Consider the following 22,403-nt stretch of genomic DNA (forward strand, 5'->3'; position numbering starts at 1 on the left):
TTGTCTGTCATTCACAGCAACAATTTGGCAATTTTGTACTGTGGACCTTTGCTCATGCCCAGACATATGAGGGAGCAGTGTGTATGATAAAGTGTGTGATGCTGCGTGATGGTTCCATTGTCCACAAAACTCCTGTGTCCTGTGATGTGTCTGGAGGCCTGAGCACGTGTGATGTAAAGGTGTATCTTGTTCATGGGTTGCACAGTGTGGGTCTCTGAGATGGTGCAAGGTCAGGTGAAGAGGACGGGTCTGTGATGTAGCGTTCTGAGGATGTGTGGACCTACACGGTGCTTTTCAGCTGTGATGATGATTCTTGGGTGCTTTGTTGGTTTTGCGAACTGTGTGCTCTACGTGTGTTTCCTTCCTGTGTGAGCCTGTTTGTTGGAGGGGTAGTGTTGTGGGTGAGGGTACAGGCTGGTGTGTGATGGAATGTGACTGTGGTGCATTACTGGTGCTGGGTATTTCCTGGGCCTCCTGGCGTGTCCTGGCTGTGTTGTGTCTCTTGTGTACTCTGTGGTTTTATCTCCTATATCTCAGCCGTGGGGAAACACACACTGGGGAAGGGGGGGGTCTCAGGGCTCTTCCTCCCCATCTATAGCACCCCTCTTCTACTGGGGTCTTCCTTGCTTTCTTGTGTCCTCCAGTTTCCCCTCCTGCAGCACCCTCCCCATGAATAGCACCCCACTCAGACTCCAGCCCCACCCCTGCCACACTGCAGAGTGGGTGCTCTGGGCCCCTGCCTTATTGCGGTGGTTCACTTGGGCTTTCCCCCCTACCCCGCACCCACCCCTTCAGCGGCTCCCTCTCCCTGGTGGCACATCCCAACAATAAGGGGATTTCTGTAGCGCTTAGTCTTCTAGGAGGCCCCACCCTACATTGAGGGGGTCTCCGGGATCCCTTCCCCGCCCCCACACAGCGCTCCCCCCTTCTTGGTGGCGCCGCCACTTTGCGGAGACGGGGTGGGGGGTGGGGGAGGACAGCTGCAGTACCGGGGGCGGGGCCGCGGGCCGTCCATCAGCGCAGTGGCGCCCGGGATTGGCTGGGGCCGCCTCCCCCCGCGGGCGCGGGCATATGAGGAGGCGGAGGCGGCAGCCGCCGCAGCCTCTGTGCAGTGGGACCGACGGACCGACGGCCGCACGCTCCGACCGAGGCGCGGGCGCTGCAGAGGCCCCCAGCCCGAGCCCGCGCCTGAGCCCGCCCTGAGGCCGCCGCCCGCCCACCCGCGCCTCTCCCCACGGAGCCGCCAAGATGGGGGTAGGTGCTGGGGCCCGCAGGGCGCAGCGCGCGCGCCTGTGTGTGTGTGTGTGTGTGTGTGTGTGTGTGTGTGTGACATTGTGAGTCCAGTGACATTGGGTGTGTGCGAGGGCCGGGGGCTCTGAGACCCCTGCGCTCGGGGACCAGGTCTTAGGGGACCTGTGACCCCGCTGACCTGGCGGGTCTGTGTGGTTGTGCGGCTGTGGCTGGGGTGGGGAGAACGCCGGATCAGAGGGGGTCTGTGGCGCATGTTGGCATGGCTTTGTGTGAGGGGATCCGTGGGGTCGTGGGCTGGCCGTTAGCATCTCCGCCTGACCTTGTGCGGTTGCATGTATGCAGTTGCAGGATTGTGTGTGGCATGAGTGCGTGTGTGAGCTCCTGACTTTGTCAGGCCCTGTCCGCACCGTCTGCGGGTCATCTGTGGCCCCAGTGGTGTCTGGGCGTGTGCGAGAGCTGTGTTAGTGCAGTCTGGGTGTATGGAAGCCCCTGATCCCCTGGTTGGGTGGAGATAGGTCCAGGCTGGGAGATGGACACCAGATGACCTCTCTTTCTCCTTCCAGGCCTGGTTGGGGGCACTCCGCAGTGCACCCGCCCAGGGCTGCAGAGTGTGGCGTGCAGCCCCTAATCTGGGGGAGCAGGCATGAGGGACTAGGAAGAGGGGGAGGAGCAAAAGGACCATAGCTGAGTCCCAGCCCCTGGCTGAAGGTGTGAGAGTGCAAATGTGTGCTGGGGAGTATGCGCACCTGCCATGTCCTTGCCTCTGTGTCCGTGTGTCCTTCTCTGTCTGTGAGTCTCTCCAGCAGATGCCGCCTCCTTCCCTGGCTGAACACCTGACCCCTGCAGCAGCCCTGGATTCCTCCCTGTGTGTCTGGGTGGGGGGTCTGGGGTGGGGAGTCAGGGAAGGAGGTGGGTGGGTTAAGGTAGGTGGGATAAAGAGAGAGTCCGGATGGGAAAGGTTGATAAGAGGGAACAGGAGAGATGGGGAGAAAGATGGCGGATGGAGGCTGATGGGCCTAGGGATGGAGGTGGGGGATGGGGCTGCAGATCTGTGGGTTGGGGTGGTGAGGGGGGGTGGGGAGAAGAATTGGGTGGTTGGGAGGACACAGGGAGAGAAGCAGGGAGGTGGGAATTAGTGATGACTTTCAGGTAAGTGGACTGGAGGAGGGGAGCATGGGAAGATTGGGGGAGAGGACTAACGCCAAGATGCCTTAGAGAAGGTAGGGAAGGGGGGACCTCAGGGAAAAAATGGAGACAGGAGGGGAAGCAAAGGATTAAACATGAGAGGGAGAGACAGACTCATGGAAAGAGAAACACAGAGAAGATGAGACTCCAAAAGAGAGAAATAGATATAGAGACAAAGAGACATGGAGACATAGGCAGAGAGACTTGGAGAGGTAAAGTAGGACAGGGAGAAAGACAGACAAAAGGAGAAACCGAGGCTGAGGGGAGACACACGAAGACAGACGTTTCCCATCCAGAGACAGCAAAGTCAGCAGGAATGATAGGAAGAGGAGAGGGCAGAGGGGCGTCAGGGAGAGGCACTCAGAGATGTGGGCCACAGGCACCTGAGGTGGGGGACTGGAGAGGTGCAGAGGCCCAGTAAGCTGTGCCAGAGGGAGACCACATGGAAAATGGCGAGGATCAGCAGATGCCATCTACAGGGAGACAGGAGTGTCCCCACACTCAGAGGTGCTCCCTCCCCACAGTGCATCCATCTGGGCCTCCTGCTTTGACTGGGAAAGCCTCAGTTCCCCCACTGCAACAGATGGAAGTTGACCCCAAGGCAGTCTGGCCATGGCAAGGGCAAAGGGGAGCCCAGATTCACCTATGAAGGGCCTGGGAGTCCCAGCTTTCCTCCCTGACACAGGAGTCCAGAACCCATCCCCCTTCCCCACACCCAGGAATCTGGCTCCCCAGACTCTCCTCTTCAGGCTTAAGAATCCAGGCACCCAGCCCTTCCTCCCTCAGACCCAGGGGTCCAGGCCCAGCCTCCTCCCTCAGACCCAGGGGTCCAGGCCCAGCCTCCTCCCTCAGACCCAGGGTCCAGGCCCAGCCTCCTCCCTCAGACCCAGGGTCCAGGCCCAGCCTCCTCCCTCAGACCCGGGGGTCCAGGCCCAGCCTCCTCCCTCAGACCCAGGCATCAGGCCCAGCCCCAGCTCTCACAGGGACCCAAGCAGCAGCTCCCTAAACTTCCCTAAGACTTCAGGGATGGGTGGCAGATTTCCTGCCCCACTTCTACCAGACCCCCATCTACCCCTGCTCCCACCTCCCTGCTCACTTCTCCAGGTTGACCTCATGACTTGTTATCTCCACATCCCTCCATCCATGTGTCTGTCGCATGGGGGAAGCTGAGACCCCACTCCCTGGCACAGAGCTCAGGATGGAGGATCTGCCACCTCCTTATCCTCCAAGCCTCTGTGCCTCTGAGACGCAGTGCTGCTGCAGGGCTGGCCAGGGGCCAAGCCTCTGTCCCACCCCTGCACCCCTCCTTGGGGCTACCTCCAGACTACAGCCCTCCCTGCACCCCTGGACTCAGCCTGCAGGTCTAGGGGCAGACAGCAGGCAGTTCAGGCCTCTACAAGGTCACGAGGAGATTAGCGCTGAGCTGCGCTGAGCCTTGGATCCCAGCTTGGCTGTGGGCCCGTAGGATCTGTCAGCAGCCCTCTGCAGGCACCCAGCCTCAGCCCACCCCTCCTGCCTGCATAGGACACTGCCATTCCCATCTTCCCAGGCCCCCAAACTGGAAGTTCATTCCCTTCCCCTTATACCACATCCAGTTCAAGTCAGTCCTGAGGCTTCTGCCTCTTGTTCCTCTGTACCCCAAATCCCACTCAGCCCCTACTCAGTCCTCCAGAGCCTTGCTGTGCCCATTCCTGTTCAAGATTATCTCTGGCTCCCACCTGCCTCCAGGAGAGAAGCTAAGGTCCTCATCTTGTCTGTCAAGGCCCTCAGGACTGCCTGCTTGTGCACAGCAAGCTGTCCCCCACCAACCCTAGCCCCTGTCTCAGTTGTGACCAACACCTGGAGTGCCCTTTCCTCCCCCTCCATGCCAGGCCTGTGGGATCTCCCAAGATTTACTGGGTCTTCTGCCTGAGATGTCCATAGAACCAAAAAAAGGTCCAGAAAATAAAGCCAGGCCAAGAAGACAGAGGAAGTGATATATGGGAGACCTAGAACAGGAAGGTAAACCCAGAGAGAAAAAAGAGGAGAGAGAGAGAGAGAGAGAGAGAGAGAGAGAGAGAGAGAGAGAGAGAAGAGAGAGAAAGGCAGGGGGAATCTCCCAGGTGATGAAAGAGACAGACAGGCACACACACACACAAACACACACTCACACAGAGAGAGATGAGGGAGGGGGAGAGAAGACAGGGTGAAACAAGGAGGGAACCAGGTGGGAACACAGGGAGCATCATGAAGGAGACAGCTTGAGAGAAGATGGAGAAACAGTGACAGTGAGATGGAGAAAGGCACAGAGAGACCAGAAATACTGGTCCTTAGAGACAAACTGAGGCACCAAAAGGCAGCACCTTAAAGAGAACCAGACAGACAGAAATAGCAGACCCTGGGAGGGTCACCAGGAGACGGAGACAGACATCATGCAAGAGAGAAACAGACAGAAAAGGAATCACAGAGAGTCCCAAGGACAGAGAGAGCGAGACAACTAAAGTGATGGGAGAAAGACCAAGGGAGAGAAAACAGCCTTGGAGGGATAATGATATGAGATAGGAGAGAGGAAGAGACAGAGACTAAGACAGCAATAAGCCAGAGAAGCAGAAATAGATCTGCTGAGACGGATCAGGAGATAGGCAGAGGGACAGAACGTTAGGCATAAAGCCAGAGACAGACCTGGAAAGAGACAGAGCACAGGAAGGTTGGATGGACCCAAAGAGAGGGAGAGACATGCAGAGATGAGGAGACAGACAGAAGGACGTAGACCCATGGAGACAGAGAGAGAAAGAGAGAAACCAGAGACCCTCAGAGACACAGTCCCAGAGACGCTTGGAGCAGAGACTGTGAGGGCGATTGGATGACCAGACGCAGGGATTCTGAGAGATGTCCAGAGACACCAGGCAGAGACAGGGAGACCTCGAGCGACAGATGGAGATCCCCAGAGACAGCCCCACACCCAGAAGTGGAGAGACAGGCCAGTGGGGGAGGCAGGGCTCGCAGGGCCGGTGTCCCTCTGGAACCCCTTCTCGTCCGCAGTCTGGTGGCTCTGACAGCTATCGTGTCGCCACCTCGCAGGACAAAAAAGATGACAAGGGCTCGCCCAAGAAGAGCAAGGGCAAGGAGCGCCGGGACCTGGACGACCTCAAGAAGGAGGTGGCCATGGTAAGCCCCGCCTCACACCCGCGCTCCCGCCTGAGCCTCCGGCTCCCCTCACCCCGGCAGCCCGCAGGCCCCCGTCTCACACCTCCCCTCTCTCGACCCTCAGACAGAGCACAAGATGTCCGTGGAAGAGGTCTGCCGGAAGTACAACACGGACTGTGTGCAGGTGAGGCCGCCCGGCCAGCACCGAGGCCTGGACCAGGGCGGAGGGCCCGGGCCTGGAGGCCTGGGCACCTGGGTACCAGGGAGGCGTCGGGATGCCAGGGCTGCTCAGGGAGGGTTCTCAGTGAGTCCTGTGTCCCCTAGGGTCTGACGCACAGCAAAGCCCAGGAGATCCTGGCCCGGGATGGGCCCAACGCACTCACGCCACCGCCTACCACCCCAGAGTGGGTCAAGTTCTGCCGCCAGCTCTTCGGGGGCTTCTCCATTCTGCTGTGGATTGGGGCCATCCTCTGTTTCCTGGCCTATGGCATCCAGGCAGGCACTGAGGACGACCCTTCTGGCGACAATGTGAGTGCTCTCCTCCCTGCCCTCTGCAGGACTTCACACATTTAGGGACACAACTTACCCACCCCTCAGGCCTCCTGTCTCTTTAGACTTTCCAAAGCCTAAAATCACCAATGAGAGAACTAGATCAGGTACAAGGAAAACAGAGGCTCAGAAAGGCCAAATAACTTGTCCAAGGTCACACAGCAGGAGGTGTGAGCTGAGGTTCTGTCCCCAGGCTGTGTCACCACAGCAACCTTGGGGATGGACACCACCAGGTGGTCACAGCCAGATAGATACCCAGAAGGTTATTGAGTATACTCAGGTACTTGCCCATAGGTAAGAGCCCATCTGCCCAACCAGAGACATGATCTCCACAGTTGCCATGCCTGTAGACAGAGCCACACACAGCTGCACAGAGGTCCTCACACATGTGCCTACATATGCATGCAGAACGAACACGGACGGGCACATTAGGACACGGATTCAAACACTACTACGTAGTTCAGACACGTGAGCACAGATGGACACACAGATGCAGACTGTGAGACAGAAGCAGACCAACAGAGACAGACTGAAAAAGAGAGAGACAGAAAGATAGAGATCCACAGAGACTCAGCATCCCACAAATGTAAGGCCAGTGCAGACAGACAGACAGACACATGGACAGACAGTAGCATACACCCAGATTCTTAAATATAGGCAAGAAGACACACACACACACACACACACACACACACACACACACACACATGAGAGAGAGAGAGAGAGAGAGAGAGAGACATACAGTCCCAGAGACTGAAACACAGCCAGATACAGGAAGAGGAACTCAGACAGACAGATAGACTCAGACACACAGATTCTCAAATGAACAGACACAAACCCGTTGACACAAGCTCCCTTCCCAGAAACCCCCACAAAGGGGGGTGGGCGCTGGTGGGGAGTGGCTCTGGCGGCCATGACCCACGCCCCTGCCTCTCGCTGCAGCTGTACCTGGGCATCGTGCTGGCGGCTGTAGTGATCATCACTGGCTGCTTCTCCTACTACCAGGAGGCCAAGAGCTCCAAGATCATGGAGTCCTTCAAGAACATGGTTCCCCAGGTGAGGAATGCCCAGGAAGGGGCCAGAAGGGTGTGGGCAGGTGGGCAGAGAGTCAGGCAGTGACCTCCAAGCTGAGGGAGTCCGGGAGGTGACTCTTCTGTGTTCCACCCTATAGCAAGCACTAGTGATCCGGGAAGGTGAGAAGATGCAGGTGAACGCTGAGGAGGTGGTGGTCGGGGACTTGGTAGAGATCAAGGGCGGAGACCGAGTCCCAGCCGACCTGCGAATCATCTCAGCCCATGGCTGCAAGGTGGGCCTGGGCCCCAGCTCTGCCCTCCTCACCCAGGGGTCCAGAGTCCAGGCCTCCTCCCTAAGACCCAGGGGGGGTCCAGAGTCCAGGCCTCCTCCCTCAGACCCAGGGGTCCAGGTCCAGCCCTCCTCCCTCAGACCCAGGGGTCCAGGCCCAGCCCTCCTCCCTCAGACCCAGGGTCCAGGCCCAGTCCTCCTCCCTCAGACCCAGGGGTCCAGGCCCAGCCCTCCTCCCTCAGACCCAGGGGTCCAGGCCCAGCCCTCCTCCCTCAGACCCAGGGGTCCAGGCCCAGCCCTCCTCCCTCAGACCCAGGGGTCCAGGCCCAGCCCTCCTCCCTCAGACCCAGGGATCCAGAACTAGCCCTCCTCCTTCAGGTTCAGGGCATCAAGATCCCAGCCCCAGGCCTAAGAGACCCTCAAGTACCTTGGGCCTTGGCAAGTAGCCCGGTCCCCTTCACACCTTCATGTTCCCATTCTCTGGCCTCCCAGATGCCCCTGGCCCACCTGGGCACCTCCAGGGACACAGACTTCACCCTAATCCCCCCAGACACATGCCCTCTGACCCCAGGCCCTGGACAGAGCCTTATCTCTACTGCCCCTGCCTGCAGGTGGACAACTCTTCCCTGACCGGCGAATCTGAGCCCCAGACCCGCTCTCCCGACTGCACACACGACAACCCCTTGGAGACTCGGAACATCACCTTCTTTTCCACCAACTGCGTGGAAGGTGAGCCGGGCGTGCTCAGGACACCCAGGTGGGGCAAGCAAAGGGATGTGCCTCAGGGATCAGGTCCCTGACAACCTTCCTGAGCCTCATCCCACCTGCCCAAACCCGCCCACCCCACAGGCACAGCTCGGGGCGTGGTGGTGGCCACTGGTGACCGCACTGTCATGGGCCGCATCGCCACCCTGGCCTCAGGCCTGGAGGTGGGCAAGACGCCCATCGCCATTGAGATCGAGCACTTCATCCAGCTCATCACTGGCGTGGCCGTCTTCCTGGGCGTCTCCTTCTTCATCCTGTCCCTCATTCTCGGGTACACCTGGCTTGAGGCTGTCATCTTCCTCATCGGCATCATCGTGGCCAATGTCCCAGAGGGTCTGCTGGCCACCGTCACTGTAAGACTGGGCTCCTGGGTCTGAGGGAGGAGGGGCTGGGCCTGGACTGCCGAGTTCTTGATACGGACAGCTTGGGCCTCTGTCCCTGAATGAGGAGGGACCTCCTGATCCAAACAAACAAATAGAACACCAGCAAACATCTTAAGAACCACTGCAGGGCGCAGAGCTCTACGATGCTATCACTTTCTTTGACTCACAAAGTTAAGATGCACACACTCATGCAAAAAGTCTGAAGAATAGGTCAAGTTCAAAAATAAATGGTCTCAGCTGGGTGTGCTGGCTCATGCCTGTAAGCCCAGCAACTCAGGAGGCTGAAACAGGAGGATTGCAAGTTTGAGGCCAGCCTCAGCACCTTAGGGAGGCCCTGTCTCAGAAAAAAAGGGTTGGGGATGTAGCTCAGTGGTAGACACCCTGAGTTAAATTCCAAGTACCAAAGCGGGGGGAAAATCTAACAAAGAGATGTGTGAAAAACAAATGCGCTCCCTCCCATGACCAGTTATAAGCCCACCCCAGAAGTATTTGCTGGGTACATTCATTCAATGTGGTTTTCTTTTTTCTTTCTCTTTTCTTTGGGTTGCTGGAATGAAATCCAGGACCTCATGCATGCTAGGCAAGTGCTCTGCCACTGAGCTGCACCCCCAATCCCTTAATGTTGTTTTCAAGGTGAATGGGGCCACCCTAGGACTACTATTCCACTCCTTGAGTCTTCTGTTCTATTTAATGTGTGGTGCTAGTTTTGCCACATTAGCATACTCAGAACTACCACACAGTCAGGCATGGTGCAGCACACCTGAAATCCCAGCCACTCAGGAGGCTGAGGCAGGAGGATTGCAAGTTCAAGGCCAGCATCAGCAATTTAGCAAAGCCCTAAGCAACTCAGCAGGACCCTGTGTCTAAATAAAATATAAAAACGGACTGGGGATATCACTTGGTGGTTAAGCACCCCTGGGTCCAATCTCCAGTATCAAAACAAAACAAAACAACAACAGTAGCAACAACAAAACCCACACCCAAATGTCCAAAGCCATTTAGCTGGCATGTAATACACACACCAAGGACTGCGTGTACTGTGAGCAAGCAATTTGATGATGCAAATGGAGCTCACCAGGTCAGCTACTCCCAGGTTGAGTCCCCCAGGAGTCCCCTCCTGACCTTGGGGCCCACAGCCCCCAACAAAGAGTAACCCCTAGGAATGGCCTCTATTTTAGGTATTTGGGGGGTTTATGGTGCTGGAAATTGAACCCAGGCCCTCACACATGCTAGACAGCACCCTGCCTCTGAGTTACAGCTTTAGCCCCTAAATCTGACTTCTTTTTTTTTTTTGGGTGCTGGGATCGAACTCAGGGCCTTGTGCTTACAAGGCAAGCACTCTACCGACTGAGCTATTTCCCCAGCCCCTAAATTTGACTTCTAATAGCATAAACTAAGTTTACTTTTTTTCCAAATTTCATATTAAAAGAATAATTCCATATGGGCTCTTATCTTTCTCTTCTTGTTAAACATTTGAGCTTAAGCCATTTAGTTGGAAGCAGTAATAATTTATTCTTTTACACCGATGCATACTATTCCATCTCTGATTTCCCAACATATCCTTCCTCTGAGTGGACTCTGCTTGTTTCCAGTTCGGGCCTATTATAAATCTTACTGCTGTGAACATTCTAGTATGTGTCTCTAGGGGCACAGATGGCCTGTTTCTGTGGGTCTGTACCTGGGGGCAGCATTGCTGGATGGTGCCTGTTCTTTTCAGGCCACCTTGGGCTGGGCAGGTGGGCTGTGAACATTTGTACCTGCAACTCACCTGCCCTTGCACGTCATCCAGGTGTGTCTGACCCTGACTGCCAAGCGCATGGCTCGGAAGAACTGTCTGGTGAAGAACCTGGAGGCTGTGGAGACGCTGGGCTCTACATCCACCATCTGCTCAGACAAGACGGGGACCCTCACCCAGAACCGCATGACGGTGGCCCACATGTGGTTTGACAATCAGATCCACGAGGCTGACACCACTGAGGATCAGTCAGGTGGGTGGGGCCCAGGGCAGGGGTGGTGGGCGCCTGGCCTCGGAAGCCCCTGGCTCACACGCGCCTCCCACCTCCAGGGACCTCCTTCGACAAGAGCTCACACACGTGGGTGGCCCTGTCCCACATCGCCGGACTCTGCAACCGCGCTGTCTTCAAAGGGGGACAGGACAACATCCCTGTGCTCAAGGTGGGTGTAGCCGCCACCTCCCGGCCCCCCGCCGTGCCCACCACCCTGCCCCGGGCTCCTGCTCTAACCCCACTGTCTCCCACAGAGGGACGTGGCCGGGGACGCCTCCGAGTCTGCCCTGCTCAAGTGCATCGAGCTGTCCTCTGGCTCCGTGAAGCTGATGCGTGAACGCAACAAGAAAGTGGCCGAGATCCCCTTCAACTCCACCAACAAATACCAGGTACAAACTTGGGGCTGCCCAGGGCGGCCGGCCTGGGCCTCGGTTTCTCTCTGACACCTGGACAGCAGTCGCCTCTGCCCTACTGTCCTGCTTTGGGCAAGATATTACTTGCAGAGCCTCAGTTTCCCCATCTGTAACATGGGAATGATAGCACCGGCCTGTGGGGAGAGGAGCCGACTGCAGCTGAGAGTAAGAGGTATCGTGAGATCTCTGTTGAAACGAGATGCAGAGGAGCAAAGAACTCTGCTCAGCAGAGGGTGGACCCCAGCCAGGGATCTTGGGCATAGCAGCAACTTTCACACATTCCTCAAATTTTTTTTTGCAGCTACCACATTGACCCTGTTTTAGGTCCTGGGGGTGCATGTGGTAGAGCGTAAAACAGTGATGTTCCTCCTCTCTGGAACTGACACTCTAGTGCTAGAAGACAAAGTCATGAGGAAATACTGTGCTGAGGGAGGGAGCCCTGCAGGTATCTGGGGGAAGGGTGTTTAGGCGGCAGACGGTGTGTGCAAAGGCCCTGAGGCAGGAGTGTGGCTTGTCCGAACAACATCCAGGAAGCCAGAGTGGTGGGAGGTGAGGCCAGAGCCCATGGGGTCTCTTGGGCCATGGTGAGGATTTGCTGTAACTCTGAGAAGGACATGAGCCAGTAAGAGGGCTCTGAGCAGAGGAGAGACAGGACTTGACTCACATCCTTTTAAATAGCTTCACGGAGATATACTTCACATGCCATGATCGTCTATTTAAAGTGTGTAACTCAACAGTGTTAGTGTATTTATTCACAGATATATGCACCACCTACATAGTCAGTTTTAGAGCATTTTTATCACCTCAGAAAGAAACCCCACACCCCTTAGCTATCACCACCCCCTCTTCCTCCACCCTCCTAGCCCTAAGCAACCACTAACCTACTTTCTGTCTCTATGGATCTGCCTATTCTGGACATTTCATGAAAATGGAGTCATACGACACACGGCCTTTTATTGTCTGGCTTCTTTCACGGAGCCTCAGACCTTCGAGATCCATCCACGCTGTGTATCAGAGCTTCCTTCCTCTTTTTGACAGACCAAGCTTCTGTGCAATGTATAGACCACGCGGTGTTTATCCCCGCATCCGCTCACAGTCCTTTGGGTTTCCACCCTTCGGCTCTTAAGAGTAGTGCTACTGCGGACATTCTTTTTGTGCCGACGCGTATTTGCATTTCTTTCTGAGGATGCCCAGGTTATATCATAACTCTGTTCAACTTTTTGGAAAACTACCAAATTTTTCTTGGTGCTGGGTATGGAACCCAGTGCTTCATGCATGCTAGGCAAGCGCTCTGCCACTGAGCTGCACCTCCAGACTGGCTGCCGTGGGGAGGGTAATCTGGGGACCCCGGTGTGGGATGATGGCAGCCGGGCTGGGGATGGGGACAGCAGCAGGGACGAGAACGGTTCAGATTCTGGCTGCCTTTCAGAGGCACACTGGTCAGATTTAGAGCTAGGTCAGGTGAGGGAAGAGAAGGAGTGGAGTGAGGCAGAGAGAGGGGCATGTAGCCCAAGCTGGGGTCCTCTGGGAGACAGAGACAGAGATGGGGAGAAGGGGCGTGGGGAAGAGCAGAGATTGCCGTAAGACTCCGAGGAACAGAGCTGGACCTCTGTCCCGCACCCGTGGCTCTGGCGGGGCGGGGACAGTGCTCTTCCCTCTGGGTGTGGCTCAGTCACACCTGCCTCTGTGCTTCTCAGCTATCCATCCATGAGACCGAGGACCCCAATGACAACCGATACCTGCTGGTGATGAAGGGCGCCCCGGAACGCATCCTGGACCGCTGCTCCACGATCCTGCTGCAGGGCAAGGAGCAGCCGCTGGACGAGGAGATGAAGGAAGCCTTCCAGAACGCCTACCTGGAGCTGGGCGGCCTGGGCGAGCGCGTGCTCGGTGCGCCTGTGGGTGGGGCGCGCCGCGGGTCAGGGGCTGGGCCTGCTCTCTGGGCTCCTCGGGGTGGGGAGGGGTGTGACGCTGTCCAGAGCCGGGCCTGGCTCAGAGCAGGGGCTCCCAGCTTGCACTGCGGCTGGGTGAAGGCGGGCCGGGGCCGGGGCGAGGGGACTGGCTGGCTAGGGAGACCGACGGTGGGGCCTCCGGACAGCTCACGCCCCCGCCCTGACCCTGCCTCCAGGTTTCTGCCACTACTACCTGCCCGAGGAGCAGTTCCCCAAGGGCTTCGCCTTCGACTGTGACGACGTGAACTTCACCACAGACAACCTCTGCTTCGTGGGCCTCATGTCCATGATCGACCCTCCCCGGGCAGCCGTCCCTGACGCCGTGGGCAAGTGCCGGAGCGCAGGCATCAAGGTGTGGCCGGAGGGAGCTGGGGAAGAGAGGGACCCGGGCCGTGGGGAGAGGCCAGACCATCCCTAAAGCACAATGCCCGCAGGTCATCATGGTCACAGGCGACCACCCCATCACGGCCAAGGCCATCGCCAAGGGTGTGGGCATCATCTCTGAGGGCAACGAGACCGTAGAGGACATCGCCGCGCGACTTAACATCCCGGTCAGCCAGGTCAACCCACGGTGAGCCGCCGCGCCAAGCTCAGGACGCTGGAGAGCCATCGGGAGTCTCTACAGGCGTCCCTCTGGCCCGGCCTCCCTCTGGGCTGCTCGCCCCCTTCCTTTTTTGGGATTCCTCAGTCTGCTCGCCACCTGGGACCCATCCTCTGTTTTCTTGTGAAGGTGGCTGCCTGGTGCCACAGTCACAGGGGCTAGCACGGCGTGGGTCACCTCCTGGGTTGGCTGCTTACCACTGTGTGAACTAGGGCAGTTCACTTAGCTTCCCTGACCCTCACTTTCCTCCTCTTTAAAATGGGCAACTAGAGGGCTGGAGAGATAGCTCAGCTGGTAGAGTGCTTGCCTTGCAAGCACAAGGCCCTGAGTTCGATCCCCAGCACCGCAAAAAAAAAAAAAAAAAAAAAAAATGGGGGACTAGGGCTGGGGGTGCAGCTCAGTGGTGCAGCACTTGCCCAGACCCTAGGTTCCATCCCCAGCACCAAAACAAAATAAAATAGGGGCTGGAGTTGTGGCTCAGTGTGTCTTAGCATGTGTGAGGCACTGGGTTCAATTCTCAGCACATATACATACATAAAATAAAGGTCCATTCACATCTAAAATACATATATATTTTTAAAGTGCTAAAAAATAAAATAAAATAAAATAGACTGCCTAACAGTTGCTACCTCAGAGGATTCAGTGAAGCCCCATATTTCTGCCTCTCTCTCTTCTCTGTTTGGTCTCTGTGTCTCTCTCCCTTTTCTGTTTTTTACCAACCATCCTCATGCCCACCTGTGGCTGCCGCCCTTCCTGCCTGACTAGCATCCATGTTCCTCCACATCACTGGCCCTCAGTCCTTCCTGACGTCTTCCTCCTGCCCCACTCGCCTGTGTCTCTTTGTCTCTGGTCCCCCAGCGACCTCCTCCTTTCTCAACCCTGGACCTCTGGCTCTCCTGTCTGTGGTCCTGCCCGTTTGTCTCTCATCTATCAGTCTGTCTTGTCTTTGAACCCTTGCTCTTCATGTTCTCAGGGACGCCAAAGCCTGTGTGATCCACGGCACCGACCTCAAGGACTTCACGTCTGAGCAGATCGATGAGATCCTGCAGAATCACACTGAGATCGTCTTTGCCCGCACCTCCCCGCAGCAGAAGCTCATCATCGTGGAGGGCTGTCAGAGACAGGTGGGCTCTGAGCCCTGGGTCTGAGGGAGGAGGCTGGGCCTGGACTCCTGGGTCTGAGGGAGGAGGGCTGGGCCTGGACCCCTGGGTCTGAGGGAGGAGGGCTGGGCCTGGACCCCTGGGTCTGAGGGAGGAGGCTGGGCCTGGACCCCCGGGTCTGAGGGAGGAGGCTGGGCCTGGGCCCCTGGGTCTGAGGGAGGAGGCTGGGCCTGGACCCCCGGGTCTGAGGGAGGAGGCTGGGCCTGGACCCCCGGGTCTGAGGGAGGAGGCTGGGCCTGGACCCCGGGTCTGAGGGAGGAGGGCTGGGCCTGGACCCCGGGTCTGAGGGAGGAGGGCTGGGCCTGGATCCCGGGTCTCATCCTTACCCTCTTTCCCTCCAGGGAGCAATTGTGGCTGTGACTGGCGATGGTGTGAATGACTCCCCTGCTCTGAAGAAGGCTGACATTGGGGTGGCCATGGGCATTGCCGGTTCTGATGTCTCTAAGCAGGCAGCGGACATGATTCTGCTGGATGACAACTTCGCCTCCATTGTCACTGGTGTGGAGGAGGGTGAGTAGCTGGCAGTGGCTCTGGAGACTTGGGTCACTGAGGGGGCCAGGGAGGGGTGAGGAGAACAGTCCAGAGCTGCAGGGACCACAGAGTGCCACAGGCCCAAGTGCCACCTGAGCCTGCCCTTTTCAGTCTTCCCACTCTCTGGCTTGAGGGCTCCCTGGGGTCGGGACTGAGCTGATGCATTCCCAGGTGCCTGTGTGGCCGGGCGCAGGTACTGTCTGGTGGGCAAGGCCAACTTGGAAGCATGTAAAAGTCCTCCCCAGTGCAGCCACCGGGAAGCACAGGGACCTGAGGCTGTGGCAGCCACGGCCCCTGCCTGGGCTGGGGGTTCAGGTAGTTTCCCAATTGGGCAGGACAACAGAATAGAATCTGTGGGCGGTGCTGGGAGTTTCCCATGCAGGGACAGGAGTCACAGGCAGGGAGAGCTGTGCCCCAGCACGGTGGGTGAGGGAGCTGGGTGTGCGGCCAGGCCTGTGTTGGAGGTGGAGGAGCCCGGGTGCAGGCTCCTCCTGTGACAGACACAGCCACCAAAGGGGCTGGTTGACATTTCATTTTATTCTGATCATCATAGTAATTCATAATTACAGAAAATGCAGAACTGCAGAAAAGATTAGAATCCCCCATAACCTCACCATCCAGAAATAAGTGCTGTTCCTGCTTTGGTGATTTTTCTTCCTATTTCTCTCTTCCCCCATCCGAAATATGGCTACCACAAAAAAAAAAAAAAAGAAAGAAAGAAAAAAAAAAAATAGCTCACAGTAAAGCTGAGCCCAAGTGACAAGTTAAGTGCCCTGACCTGTCTCCTATGAGACAGACCCAGCCCACTAACCTTCTGCCACCCCTCTTGTATGCACATGCAGCGCGCATGCTCACAGGTCCCGTTCCCATTCCGCCCGGACGCTCACTAGGCTCCTACCTCGTGCACCCTGCAGATGCCAGGCGTGCAGCGGTGAGCAGTGCAGACATGGTCCCTGCTCTCCCAGGTGTGGAGAGACCCCTCACCCAAGGCAGCCAACAATACAGAATGTGACAGGTGCTCAGAAAACAGGGCACTCTGAGCACTAAGGACGGGAGGCCTACCTAGACAGGTGGACAGGAAGGCCTCTTCAGAGAGGGGACGTTTCGGAGATAAGCAGAGTGGATGGCATTGTGAATCCCTTGCCGCCGCTGCCCAGCTCCAAGTGACCAGCAGCCAGCTCCTTGAGTCTCTTCCCTACCTGCCGACTCGTGGGGAAGCAACGAAGTCATCATTTCACCCATGAGGAAGGGGCAGTTGGCGAAGAGCAGCCATTGCCAGGAGAGAGAAGGGCTGTTAGCTGGGGGCACCCAGGGCTCTTTGTTACGCAAAGGTGATCAGGATCCAGTTCTCTGCAGCCAGTGGGGCCAATACTTTTTTAAAACTGTTACTTAAAAATTATACCTGTTAGTGGGGTACCATGTGATGTTTCAGTATAAACATACATGGCGCAATGTTTCAATCAGGTTAAGCACACCCGTCTCCTCAAACATTATTTCTTCATGGCAAAACTAGTCAACGTCCTTTTTTTCTAGCTTTTATTTTATACTGGGGATGGAACCCAGGGATGCTTTACCACTAATTTACATCCCCAGCCCTTTTTATTTTTTTAAATTTTGAGACAGGGTCCCACTAACATGCTTAGGGCCTTGCTAAATTGCTGAGGCTGGGCTCAAACTTGAAATCCTCCTGCCTGGGCCTCCTGAGTCTCTGGGATTACAGGCATGTGCCACTGTGCCTGACTCTTCTAGCTTTTTGAGCTATGCAATACATAACTTGTATCTGGAGTTACCCAGCTGTGCAAAAGCCCACCACGGCTTCCTGCTCCTATTTCTTTTTTTTTTTTTTTCTTTTTCTTTTTTTAAAATTTTTTTGGTGCTGGGGATGGAACACAGGACCTTGCACGTGCTCAGCAGGCACTCTAACAGTGAGGTACATCCTTAGTCCCTGACCCTTTAATAGTAAGTTAGCCCCCATTGATCAACGTCTCCCCATCCTCCCCAATGAGATCACCCATGTGTGTGTGCGCGCGCACACGCACAGGAGCATGTGTGGCGAATATGCTGGGTGAGGGCTCAACCTCTGAGCTACACTCCCAGCCCTGAGATCAATATTTTGAGATTCTGTACGTAGAATCAGTGGCACTAGTCTTTCTGTGCCTGGCTTATTTCACTCACTATGATCTCCAATCCCATCCATGTTGTTGCAAATGACAGGATTTCATCCTTTTTATGGCTGAATAGTATTCCACTGTGTTTTGTACCACACTTTATTTATTCATCCACGGATGGACACCTGTGTTGATTCCAAGTCTTGACTGCTGGGAAGAGTCCTGCAGTAAACATGGCAGTGCAGACATCTCTTCCAAAGCCTGTTTTCCTTTCCTTTGGGTGTGTACTCAGGAGTAGGAGTGCTGGATCCTATGGTATTTCCATTTCTAGTTTTTTGAGGAACCTCCAAACTGTTTTCTGAAGTGACTATTCTAACTTACATTCCCACCAGCAGTGTGCACGGGTTTCCTTTTCTCCACCTTCTCCCCTTTTAGTTCTGATAATAGCCAATCTTAGGTGATAACTTAGTGTGGTTTTATGTTTTTATTTTTTATTTTTTGGTACCAGGGATTGAACCCAGGGGTGTTTAACCACTGAGCTACCCCCAGCCCTTTTTATTTTTTTATTTTGAGATAGGATCTCTCCAAGTGGCTGAGGCTGGCCTCATACTTGCAATCCTCCTGCCTTAGCCTCCCAAGACACTGGGATTACAGTGGGGCACCATGGTGCCCAACTTATTTTTTCTTTTAGGACAGGGTCTCATGAAGTTTCCCAGACCAGTCTTGAACTTGCCATTCCCCTGCCTCAGCTTCCCGAGGAGCTGGGGTTACAGGCATGTGCCACTGTGCTGGGCCTGATCCCGTTTAACACACATACTGTGAGAAAGGTGATGAGAGATTTTTGCAGAGATACACACCTGTGTGACCACCATGCTCCAGTCAAGAGAGACACACACCCACCCCCGATTCAAGTGTGTCCCCTCCCAGTCTGCGTCGCTCTTCTAGAAATAGCACCACCCTGATTTTCAGCTCCACAGATTAGTGTCGAACCTTAGCTACATGGGATCACACAGTCTGGAAGCTCTGGGGTCTGGCTTTTCTCACTCAGCAGCACCTGGGGTTCAGCCGTGGGGTTGCTGCGCCCGTCTTCCTTTCTTTCCCTTGCTGCGCTCTGTTCCGTGGTATGGGTATTCTGATTCCTTCACTACTCACCCGCCATGGCGTTGGGTTGGCTCTGGTTTGGGGCCATTATGAATCATGCAATGATGAGCATTTTGAATGTGGTTTCTTGTGGACAGAAGTGTCATTTCTCTTGGGTAGAGGCCTGGAAGTGGGGTTACTGGGTCAATGGAGAAGGGAGATGTTTAGCTTAGACAGAAAAGGCCAGACCGGCGTCCACAATGGGTGTATTTCAAGATGGTTGAGCAGGGGCAACATGGTCAGAGGTCTGTGTGCGAAGGTGGGCAGGTGGGGCAGGGGCGTGGAAGGGGTCCGAGCACTGGGCCGGGAGGGCCAGGGTACGGGGCTCCCTGGCAGGGGCTTCCAAGCTCTGAGCCGACCCCTGCCTCCACAGGCCGCCTGATCTTCGACAACCTGAAGAAGTCCATCGCCTACACCCTCACCAGCAACATCCCCGAGATCACGCCCTTCCTGCTCTTCATCATGGCCAACATCCCGCTGCCCCTGGGCACCATCACCATCCTCTGCATCGACCTGGGCACAGACATGGTGAGTCAGGCGCCACCCCTAGGCCCAGGAGGGCAGAGTCCTCCCATCCCTACTCACCCAGCCTCTCCCACCCAGGTCCCCGCCATCTCCTTGGCCTATGAGGCTGCCGAGAGTGACATCATGAAGAGACAGCCCAGGAACCCTCGGACAGACAAGCTGGTCAATGAGCGGCTCATCAGCATGGCCTACGGGCAGATTGGTGAGGGCTAGGGCCGCCTGCTGACGGGCAGGAGCACTCGGAAGCCTTGTGCTCGCCTAGCAGGGTGGAAGAGGGTGGGCCCAGTCTGGGGGCTCTTTGGGAGCAGGGCTGGAGCCCCACTGTCTCCGTCTTCTCCTCCCTGCTGCGTAGAGTCTTAGAGGTGCAGGACAGTAGCTCCTGAGGGTGTCCTAGCAAAGCAGGGCCTTCGCAGCAGTGGTCAGAGACCTGGGCAACTTGTGCCTGCGTAGAGGGCCTGACGTTCAAGCACCAGGGTCCTCCAGGGTTTTGCAGTGTTCAGGTGGCCTGGGTCAGATGGCAAGAGCTTCCAGGTCATTCACCCGGAAGAGACCCCACCCTGAGGCCCCTGACCTGGGTGGTCATCTCAGGGCCTCACCGCCAGGATCTCCAGATGATGTGGCTTGAGCAAGAGGACTGAGGCAGCCCACAGACCACCATGGAGGCCTCGAGGGGTCTCGGTGCACTGGCACCTGAGCTCTGAGCTCTCCCGGGTGCCCTTCTCTCCTCTCCTAGGGATGATCCAGGCTCTTGGTGGCTTCTTTTCCTACTTTGTGATCCTGGCAGAAAATGGCTTCCTACCCGGCAACCTGGTGGGCATCCGGCTCAACTGGGATGACCGCACCGTCAATGACCTGGAGGACAGTTATGGGCAGCAATGGGTGAGCAGGGCGGGTGGGCATCCTCCAAGCCACAGAGGGGCCTCAGCTGAGCTGTCCCAGCCACGCAGGGGCCAAGTCCTATCAGGACCCCTCCACCCCAGGGGCAGCACCAGACCCTCGCCCAGCACACAGGACCCCAAGCTCTTGGCCCAGCATACCCTGGGCATCATGTCCTAACTACCAGCCCTCTCGGCCCTGCCAGCCCTTCTTCCTTGTACCTTCGTGTCCCTTCCAAGCCTGGCCTGTCTCTCTCCGCTCCCTGGTCTCTGGGAGACCACGAGAGCCCTGACCCTTTCTCTTTCCTCAAAAATCTGCCTCTTGCCCCAGGGCTATGAGCCCCGAGAGGGGAGATGCATCTGAGACCCTGGGGACCCCATGCAGGGAGCGAGGCAGGTGAAGGGCATCCAGGCTGTGGGACAGCGGCCTGGGCCATGTCACATGACAGCACCTGCGCCCTCCTCACTGCTCCACAGACGTACGAGCAGAGGAAGGTGGTGGAGTTCACCTGCCACACGGCCTTCTTCGTGAGCATCGTGGTGGTCCAGTGGGCCGATCTGATCATCTGCAAGACCCGGAGGAACTCCGTGTTCCAGCAGGGCATGAAGTGAGGGCCCGTGCTGCCAGAAGGCCACGCAGCCGTCCGTCCTGTCCCTGTGTCTGTCTCTGTCCCTGCCCTTGCCTCTGAGCTGCCTTTCTCTCAAGGGTCACGTGTGTCTTGGATTCTGTCTCTCCGTCTGTGGGTGGGGTGGCCCGGGTCCCCAGATCTGCTTTACTTTTTTGTCCCACTGCCTCTGTGCATCCATCCCTCTCTCTCTCTTCCTGGGTCACTATCTCTCCACTCCTCTTCGTCTCTGTCTCTGGAGTCTCTCTCCCTCTCGGGGTACAGCTCTTCTCTGGGTCTCTGCCCCGTCTGTGCACACGTCGTTGTCTCTGGGCTGCCTCTCTCCATCTCCCCTTTGGTGCGTCTCTGGGGCCTGCACCCTTGTCTCTGTCTCTGGGCTGGGGGCGTGGGGGTGCGGAGGTCCCTCCGGCCCAGCCCTGCCTCGCCTGTGTCTCCAGGAACAAGATCTTGATCTTCGGCTTGTTTGAGGAGACAGCCCTGGCTGCCTTCCTGTCCTACTGCCCTGGCATGGACGTGGCCCTTCGCATGTACCCCCTCAAGTGAGTGCCCTGGGCCCCAGGACCCCCACCTCCACACCCTCCAGGAGCCCTTCCTTGAGGGACATGCTCACAGGCCGAGCCACCAGCCCCAGACCTCAGCCGCGGATCTCTGGACACCCCCACTGTGTCCCCCATTGCGGCCTCTGTTATGATGCCACCAACCTTCCCCTTGGGCCTCCTCCCAGCGATGAGGGGAGGGGACTCTGCAGCCCCAGGCCCCCCAGGCCCGGGGCCCAGAGGGCTATGGGACATCGCTGGACTCACGCCCTCGCCTCCCTCCCTCCCTCTGCAGGCCCAGCTGGTGGTTCTGTGCCTTCCCCTACAGTTTCCTCATCTTCGTCTACGACGAAATCCGCAAGCTCATCCTGCGCAGGAACCCCGGGGGTGAGGCGCGGCGCGGCGCGGGGAGGGCCGCCAGGGGGCGCCCGCCTGCCTCCCCCTCCCTCCCATCCCTCCGCCCCTCCCAGGGGCTGTGCGCCTGTCCCTTCCGTCGTCTTTGTCGCCTTTCCTCGTGTCGGGGGTGCTGTCTCCATCTCGCTCTCTCTCTCTCTCTCTCTCTCTCCAGGTTGGGTGGAGAAGGAAACCTACTACTGACCTCAGCCCTGCCGCGTCACCGTCCCCTCCCTGTCCCCAAGCCCAGGACGCTCCCTCCAGACCCCCCATTTTGTATTCTGGGGGAGGGGCCCTCTCTCCCTGTGGCCCCCGGACCCCGCGTCACCTCCCGCCCCCCCTGGCTGGCTTCTCTCCCCCACGCCCCGCCTCCCCTCCCTCTTTTCTGTGCCTCCCCCTCCTCAGCCCTCCCGCTGCCTCCCCGCCCCTCCCTGGGCTCTTTTTTACTCCCCCTCAGCCACCCCCGACGGCTGATGCCATCTCTGGTTCTGGACAATTATCAAATATATCACTGGGGAGAGAGAAGCGGGCGAGTGTCATGCTTGCTTTCTGGCCGGGACCCCGGGCGGGACTCACTGCGGGTGGTTCACTTGAGCCCACTTGAGCCTGACACCAGCTTGGGAGTCGTGGGATCTCAGGGTCCCCGAATCGTCCGCAGAAGTTAGAGGGAGAGCAGCTGGCACTGACCAGGTGATGGGATTAGGGGATGAGAACAGGGAGATGGAGGGGACTCAGACTTAGGATGGCAAGGGCGGGGGCTTATGTTGGAATAGGACCCGAGGAGACCATGGCTTTGTGATAAGGGTGAGGGTGATTCACTTTCACCCCTTCTAAGCACTATGAGGGTCTTAGCTTATTTAATATTCACAAGGTAGGAGGCACAGAGAGGGAAAGCAACTTGCTTATGGTCACACAGCTAGGAGGCAACAACAAATCTGGGATCTGAAGGGATGCTATGGGAGCTCTAGGTCACTAT

General features: G+C 57.0%; 1 protein-coding gene across 2 annotated transcripts; it reads left to right on the top strand.

Annotated features, from left to right (window-relative positions):
- The first annotated feature begins 1,095 nt into the window (after positions 1–1,095).
- On the top strand, positions 1,096–21,957 carry Atp1a3 (ATPase Na+/K+ transporting subunit alpha 3). Of its 2 annotated transcripts, none has more exons than XM_047529629.1 (23): positions 1,096–1,254; positions 5,458–5,583; positions 5,687–5,746; positions 5,887–6,090; positions 7,054–7,167; positions 7,283–7,417; positions 8,025–8,142; positions 8,263–8,531; positions 10,351–10,549; positions 10,627–10,736; positions 10,822–10,956; positions 12,678–12,870; positions 13,109–13,284; positions 13,367–13,503; positions 14,507–14,657; positions 15,035–15,203; positions 18,846–19,000; positions 19,076–19,199; positions 19,731–19,876; positions 20,350–20,480; positions 20,936–21,037; positions 21,330–21,421; positions 21,603–21,957. In XM_047529629.1, the coding sequence occupies exons 1-23, from the start codon at positions 1,249–1,251 to the stop codon at positions 21,629–21,631; spliced, it is 3,081 nt and encodes a 1,026-aa protein (XP_047385585.1). In that variant the 5' UTR covers positions 1,096–1,248; the 3' UTR covers positions 21,632–21,957. The 2 variants fall into 2 exon arrangements, with proteins under 2 accessions (XP_047385585.1, XP_047385586.1); XM_047529630.1 differs by having other exon boundaries at positions 1,097–1,254; positions 5,497–5,583.
- The last annotated feature ends 446 nt before the right edge of the window (positions 21,958–22,403 follow it).

Source organism: Sciurus carolinensis, chromosome 16 (assembly GCF_902686445.1).
Source record: "Sciurus carolinensis chromosome 16, mSciCar1.2, whole genome shotgun sequence".
Taxonomy (NCBI): Eukaryota; Metazoa; Chordata; class Mammalia; order Rodentia; family Sciuridae; genus Sciurus; species Sciurus carolinensis.

Bases quoted from the DNA above. Each gene is read 5' to 3' on its own strand.
- Atp1a3 (XM_047529629.1), top strand. The intron at 10,550-10,626 runs GTGGGTGGGGCC...TCCCACCTCCAG, and splicing joins CACCACTGAGGATCAGTCAG to GGACCTCCTTCGACAAGAGC. The intron at 19,001-19,075 runs GTGAGTCAGGCG...TCTCCCACCCAG, and splicing joins TCGACCTGGGCACAGACATG to GTCCCCGCCATCTCCTTGGC.